General features: G+C 46.2%; 1 protein-coding gene across 5 annotated transcripts in view; it reads right to left on the reverse strand.

The window, feature by feature from the left end:
• The window catches only part of tanc2b (tetratricopeptide repeat, ankyrin repeat and coiled-coil containing 2b), a 144,742-nt gene that overhangs the window by 50,158 nt on the left and 87,084 nt on the right, over positions 1-7,500 (reverse strand). For all 5 annotated transcript variants that reach the window (XM_030077185.1, XM_030077184.1, XM_030077182.1 and 2 more), the window contains one exon: positions 3,072-3,188. In XM_030077185.1, the coding sequence (XP_029933045.1) occupies positions 3,072-3,188 (117 nt within the window). The remainder of the gene's footprint in view (positions 1-3,071; positions 3,189-7,500) is intronic.

The following is a 7,500-nucleotide window of genomic DNA, read 5'->3' on the forward strand; positions in this document are numbered from 1 at the left end:
TCTGTCTTTTCTCTCGCGTTCCCTGCTTCTCCGTCTTACCATGTCATTACTGTACATACCTCCCCGGCGCAAAAAATAGACAATCCTTTGTTTTTTTTTTTGTCCTCACACTCCATAAACCGCCCAGTCAAACGCATGGTGGTGTGGACCGACACATCATGAGGCCATCAAATAAAATCAACCTTTAAGGCACTTTAAGCCGTAATATCCCAGTGATATCTTACATCATATTAGGCGCTCTTTCATCTACATCTTCATCTTCCGCAATCTTATTTTGAAATCTTCCCCTGACTGTAAGTGACGCTAATGAGCCGCTATCAAAGGGGATGTATACATTAGCATAATGTAGGGGTTGCATAAATCGATGTAACTCCGCTTATAGCTCCGCTCTTTTTTGTTCTTTAAGCGCAGATTATGACGATGACACGCGCTGCCTCGTGCTCCATCCGCCGAAGCGACGCATCTAAACAGCTTCAAATTTAGACATCAGCACCTAACACGCAGCACACACGCTTTAAGTTTGTCATCACAGTGATATTAAATGCAGCACACAGTCCCTGATAATAGCATTTGAATACGGGAAAAATAAATAAATAAAAAAACAGGAACAAAATAAAATCTCTCTCGTGTTTCTGAACCAACCTCCCTCCACCCCCCCTCCCACCCCCACCCCCAAACACACACACACACGCACACTCCTCTCCATTGGATTCCTGAGCTGCGAAGGAGACAGATGGTTGCCATGGCAACTATCTTTGCGCGCGGCTAGGAATGTGTTCCCGTGCAAGCGCATCTGTTTCTCCCTGGCTGTCCGCAGATCTGCCCTCCCGCACCGAGAGGGAGAGCGAGCCATGTGTGCTGCAGGCAGGGGACAGGACGGGGCAGGACAGGGGAGGGTATTAATAGGCCAGGTGAGACACAGAAGCTCCCTTCACACCGCTCCGATTCCACCTACGCTAGGGGAGCTGCACTTGAACAGGGCAAGTCCTTGAAGAGCACATCCTTAAGAACAAACAGTAACCTTCATCCCAAAGGCACCGTGCTCTTTTTTTTTTTGTTTTGTTTTAAGGACGGTAAAGATGCTAGGATTAAAATGATGAACACTGCAATGAGAGAAGAGGACCATAAAACTGAAGAATTCGGAACCAAAGGAAATGAAAGCAAAGCAAAGCCTCCATCAGGCCATCAGGTGAGAGCACGGCATGAGAGCCTCAACGGCAAACACACCGACAGACTGGAAGAGTATCATCTCTTCTGATAGCAGGGCCAATCAGATGAGCTGGCCCTCTGAATTAGGGTGAATTTGGCATTCCTCATGAGTGATCTTATCCACACAACAGCATTCAGAGGCTTTATGTATAAGAGCACAACGGGAATCTGCAGGGAGGTCCAGGCTGGGTCTGAGCATCATTAGATTTCACATCATGTTATGAGGAGGCTGGCTAATGGTGGATTTTACAAGCTATCTCACAAAATATTCACAAGCCATATATAAATATATGCATATGAGATCATCATTTCTTGGCGGGCTGTAATAATCAGCTGATCACTTGTGTCCCCTAGGCGACAGTGTCACCAGCAGAGCGCGGGCTGGCGTGAGATCAGATGGTAAAGCCGTCGTCCTGCCGTCCGGCGCTCCTGGGAGGCCCTTGGTCAGGACGAAGACGTCCATCTGTCCACCTGGGAGGTTCGAGACTCGCCCCTGAACCGGAAAACTCATCTCTTGCCCGGGTGCCTCTCCGGTTCCTGCGGCGCTGCCCGAGCGTCCCTGTTTGCAATCACCTTCTTTGCTGCCTCAATGACGGCAGAGATTACCATTTCAAACCTGAACTGTCACATCTGCAGGAGGTTTTACCAATTCATCCCCACTGATAGGCAATACACACAGTCTATTTCACCGGCTGGATACAAAATAAAGTCAAGGACATCTCGTCTGTTTGTTTAGCGTTTGCTACTGAGCCGTCCACATGGCAAAATCACAGATTATCTTAAGATGCCATGCCGATCAAGATAAGCAATACTGTATAAAACTCTAATGCATTCTTATATCTCTATAGACAGATCACCTACTTAGAGCTCCCAAAGAGCAGAGACCCAGCAGGAGAGGCTGACAAACGTAGAAGCCTGGTAGCACGTTGTCTGCCATTTTTGTCCTAAACTGCACCATTTAAGTCCCGCTACCCCCCCTATTCTTATGTGCCTCATGTCTCCATCCAGCCCTTGGGGTGCTGTATCATTGTCGTACTAGGCTGAGAAGTCCACGCGGCCGCGCGCTACACGAGCCGACAAGGCAGGTCAGGGAGCCAACGCTACGTTTCGCTGCAGCGACAGCAAAGGAGAGGCGAGATGAGAAAGCAGATACGCCGGGACCGAATCTAAGCGCAGAGCTATCCTCGAGTGACCCGCGTTACTGTCCTCCTTGTGCAGCAGGGAGAAAGACAGAGAGAGAGAGAGAGAGAGAGTGAGAGAGAGAAAGAGAGAGAGGGAGAGAGGATGGAGGGAGGAGAGAGTGAGTCAGGGAGAGGAGGGGGGGGCGGGAATAGATTGGGAAGCGAGGGATCTGGACTGTCCGCCGGATTACCGGGGAACCGCCGACTGTGAAGTTAACAGAAAACAGCAGCAGAGCCTAAACCAGCTCTCAGTCCGAGAATGAGAGCGAAGGGGGAGAGCAGCAAGGAGGATTAGAGCGACAGAGAGAGAGAGAGAGAGAGAGGGAGAGAGAGAGAAGGGGGGGGGGGGGGTGGAAGGGAGGCAATGTGGATGGACAGGGTGGGCACCAGCAAAGCTACTCCATTAATGACCTGGGCGATGTTCAGTGTGTGTGAGGAAGATGCTGCAGCAGCTGACAACATAACCGACAAAACACAGACAAATGCTCCAATTTGTCAAGACACACTCTCTCTCTCTCTCTCTCTCTCTCTCTCTCTCTCATGCGCTCACACATTATTCAGACACAAACATGCAAAAAGTAACATGACGAAAATGACGAAGTTATATTTAAAATAAAAATAAAAAAAAACGTAGGAAAAACACAAGAGAACAGCTTGGGGGATGAGCTGGCTAAAACTTACCCGGGCAGTATGAGTCCAGGTCTGGATTCTTGGCAGTGGTGGAGGTGTGTGTAGGGGAGCCAAGCTCTGATTGTGGAATGCGAGGGCTCTCCACAAACTTTGCTTTCCGCAGAGGGGCTGGGAGCAGAAAGCACACACACACACATACACACACATATAGAGAAGGAGACAACATGTACACGCACACACACACACACGCACACACACAAACGCGCACACGCAGAACGAGGAGATGGAGGGAGACAAGACAGAGAGACAGAGAGAGGGACAGAGACAGAAGAGGAAGACAGGGGAGGAAGGAAGACAGAGAGAATGTGTGTGAACTTGAAGCAGCACACTGATTTAATGAAAACATCCTCAAAGCCTTCTCAGGCAGCAACACACTCTTTACATTTGGCTTGGGTCAAGTTAATAAAAAAGCTTGGCCAAACAAGCAGCATGAGCTGAAGTCAAACCAACAGGCAGACAAAACCTCAACCCATCACTCCTGAATTAAAATATCCCAATATTTCTCCTTACAGGCCCACTGCAAAAACTCCAAATCTTACCAAGATTATTTGTCTTATTTCAAGTCAAAAATGTCTTATTCCTAGTCAAAATATCTCATTACACTTAAAATAAGACATGATCACCTCAGAAGTAACTTGTTTTTAGACAATTGTCTCTTATTTCAAGTGAAAATTTGCTTGTTTCATTGGCAAAATTTGTTTCTTGTTTCTAGCAAATTTTCACTTATTTCAAGTAAATTTTCACTTGAAACAAGAGACAATTGTCTAAAAACAATTTACTTCTGAGGTGATCATGTCTTATTTTAAGTGCAATGAGATATTTTGACTAGAAATAAGACAAATAATCTTGGTAAGATCTTGTGTTTTTGCAGTGCCTACATATGACCAACCTGATCATATTCTGATACTCGAGAAACAGCGATCAAGAGATAAAGTGGGGTGAAAACATCAGCGCCTTTTGAGTCAAAAGACAAGAGTGCAAATGATGCTTGCTGGGTGTGCTCGTCCGGTGACACAGAGGGAATGCAGATGATACCCATTTTAGGAAAGTCCTCACGCCTGACTCAGGCCTCACGCCTGAGCCATCACACGAGTCGACAAGCGATGTGGAGAAAACTTTGGAAAGCCGGGGATGGCGGCTGTGACACGGCCGTTTTGGGGGGTTTCTGACATGTAACGTACAGCGTAGCATTCGCCGAGTGCATGCATGTTGACGTAGGGTGTCGAAATGGAAATAACGCCGTGACCTGAGCTGCAGGTGTACTACTGTAGGCTTGGTATACAAGGCATTACCTTTCACAATGCAGAGAGCGGCCTTCATTCTGACAGCCGCTTGTTATGTAATTCCAGACAGCACCTGCCCATCTATCATATTCACCATCATCTCTAGTCACTGCCAGCGTCTCTACCATGAGCTTTGCAAGCACCTGGTGGTCAAATCATTGATTATGTTAGTTAACACAGCTCTGCCCCCTCTCGCAAAGAAGAAAAAGCGAGAGATGTACGCCCAAGTCCCGGGCTTCAATATTTAACACAAAGAATGCCAAGCACGCCTGCAACTGAATGTCAAGTGTCTCTAACGCGCATTTACACATGCCAGACGGGCCGACTTTTGCTGCGCGGAAAGCAAAACTCAGAAACGTTTCAGCTCTCCAAACAGGTGCTGACTCTGAGGCAATATAAACAAGGGAATCGAGGCGTGTTTCTAAGCAGCTTTTCTCTCACTCCAATGCAAGTTCTTGCTCTCTGGAAATGGTCCGCTGTGATTGAGTTGGACACATGCCCAATTGTGCAAAGTAATTCAACCATTCTCGGCGAAATCATGCGCCGGCCCCATTTGTTTAATCTACTGAATTTCATTTTTGCTTTTGCTTCTGTGGGGTGAGGGCTGGGTAAGAGCTAAGCGTAATTTACTCTTAATTGACCGCTTTGGTTAAATAAACATTAGAAATATATTACAGGGCTTACGCCGCGACTGTGAGCTGTTCCCATCATGGGTGAGTGCACACGTCCAAAACTATCTGCTGCAGCAACGCTGTTTGGGTGAAAGAGCGTGGCGGGGTGCGTGGCAAGTGAAGAGCAGCGGCTGAGACATCTGCTCCGGCGACGACGCTACACAACAACTGCACAGCAACATGCACAAGCTCACCACTGTTGTGTGGGTTTCATGTTACAACTCAGGCCAGCGTGGTGGGCAGCGGGGCAGCCACCCAGACCCCGAAATGGCATTTTTGTGGCTCACTGTCTGAGCACGTCTGAGCACACATGCAGATGCAAACAGAGCACGACGAAAGCAGAACAGACTGGAGCAGACAGAGGAAAACACAGCATAAATCACACACGTTACAGATTAAAAAAAACATTTCCCCAAAGGATTAAGTCCAGTTTCTATGTCCGTGCGCGGAGCAGATGCATCCGCTTGCCACGGCATACATTTTGTAAGTGTTAAAGCGACGTGTTTGTGTGGTCTAGAGAGGCTGTGCTCACCGGCCACCAGTGAAGGAGTGAGCAGAGGAAGTGACGGAGTCACCACAGATGCCACAGTGAGAAACTACAAGTGAGTCACAGTCAGGAGGGAGCAGAGCTGATCCACTATCAACCTCCACGACACACAAACCCACAGAGACACGCAGGGGACACTGGACTGGAGTCAGCTTGTGGCTTCAGGTCTTTTTGCTATTTTAATTATTTGCATTGTTATTATTAATCTAATCACATGCTGGTTTTAGAACCTCCACACTACAAAAATATCCATCTTAAGAGGTTGTTTAGTCCATTCAGGCATACAAGCCAGTCAAAAATGGCAAATCCAACTGAGCAATGCACCAAAACCATGAAAAATCAATACTATGTTACCAATAACCAGAAATACCATCCACACTTATTATTGTACCAAGGAGAAATACAGAAACAAAGAACGGTTGAAATAAATAAATGAATAATAATCAATGCATGAATGAATGAAATGTGAAAAAAGGCAATGTATTCTCATTTATCAATTTATGGCCACTGCTATATATGTTTATGTATTCACATCTGCATTGCCATGCATTTTATTTATTAATGGATGTATTTATTTATTCACTATTTCTCATTCTGGACAATTCTGTTTCTTACTCCATCAGCACATATGGTCACATGTTGAGACCAGGCCTTTCTAAATGATGGTAAAGACCCTGAGGTGCAAAATGTTAAAAGCTATGTTCACCCTTACACTGCAAATACATACAGAAATGCACAAAACAATGTGCATTTCTGAAACTATGACGTGGGACTCAAAATGGACACCTAGCCAGCCCCCCTCATGAAAATGTTTGCATCCTTCAGGTTGGGGAGGAACTAACCCAGCTCCAGTTTGAAAACATGCAACAATTCTCTGTTATCAGCTTTTTTTTTTTTTTTTTTTTTTAAAGAAGCAAGTCTTATTGGACTAAAATTAGAGGTGCGATTTTCCAGCGTTTCTCTTTCCCAGAACATCAGTGTTTGGATATACAAGCTTCAATCATTTCTAATGGGAGATTACGGCTTTTTCTGCTTTTTTGTCTTCCTGATCTCACCCCCATAAAATGGCGAAGTGAGACACTGTCTATTGGAGTAAATCCCCTCTATAGCAGCAGCTCCAGGAGACTAAATCCCAGGGACTTCTCTCCTGCAGTGCTGTTGTCACTGCATGCCAGGCTGAGGCTGGGTGACAGTGTGATGGATGGCAGCAGGCAAATCCACTCCTCTAATGAGCTTATGAATAAATATATCTAGTCTGTGTGTGCAGATACACGTGGCCGTGAAATAGATATTTGTTACATGCTCTGGATGTGACAGTGTGAATATGAATATGAATATGCATGCAGTATGTATGCTAGTGTACATGTGAGATTAGAGCAAGAGAGGGGAGGGAAGTGAAAGACAGAGAGAGAGAGAGAGAGAGATTGCAAGAGGACAATAAATGAACTCCAAGGACAGAGCAAGAGAATCAGAAAGCTGCTCTCTATTCCCAAGCCTGTCAGTGTACACACAGCCTTTGGTGAAATTATCAAAAGAGAAATTTCAAGCCAGCTAGTATTCTGATTCAAATTCACATGTGCGGGGTGCTATGCATATAAAAGAGGGAATCTCCTGTTCAACATGACAGTCCCCCTCACACACAACCTGGGTTTCGAGCAAACAAATGTGAAGACGTGAATACGAAATGGAGACTCTGCTGCTGCGCCGCGCACAATTTCTCATTTGCCGCAGATAAATGGATGATAAGCGAGTGAAAGGAGGCATTTCTGTAGCAATAAAGTGCCGTCTATACCCACTGTCTCAGTTACATGCAACCTCCGGCACCCACACAGACAAAGACATACGCGCCCACACACGCGCGCGCACACATACATAAACAGTAATGTGGGTGAGGACATACATTGCCCTGCTGTCTACAA

The sequence above is a fragment of the Myripristis murdjan genome, chromosome 19 (genome assembly GCF_902150065.1).
Source record: "Myripristis murdjan chromosome 19, fMyrMur1.1, whole genome shotgun sequence".
Taxonomy (NCBI): Eukaryota; Metazoa; Chordata; class Actinopteri; order Holocentriformes; family Holocentridae; genus Myripristis; species Myripristis murdjan.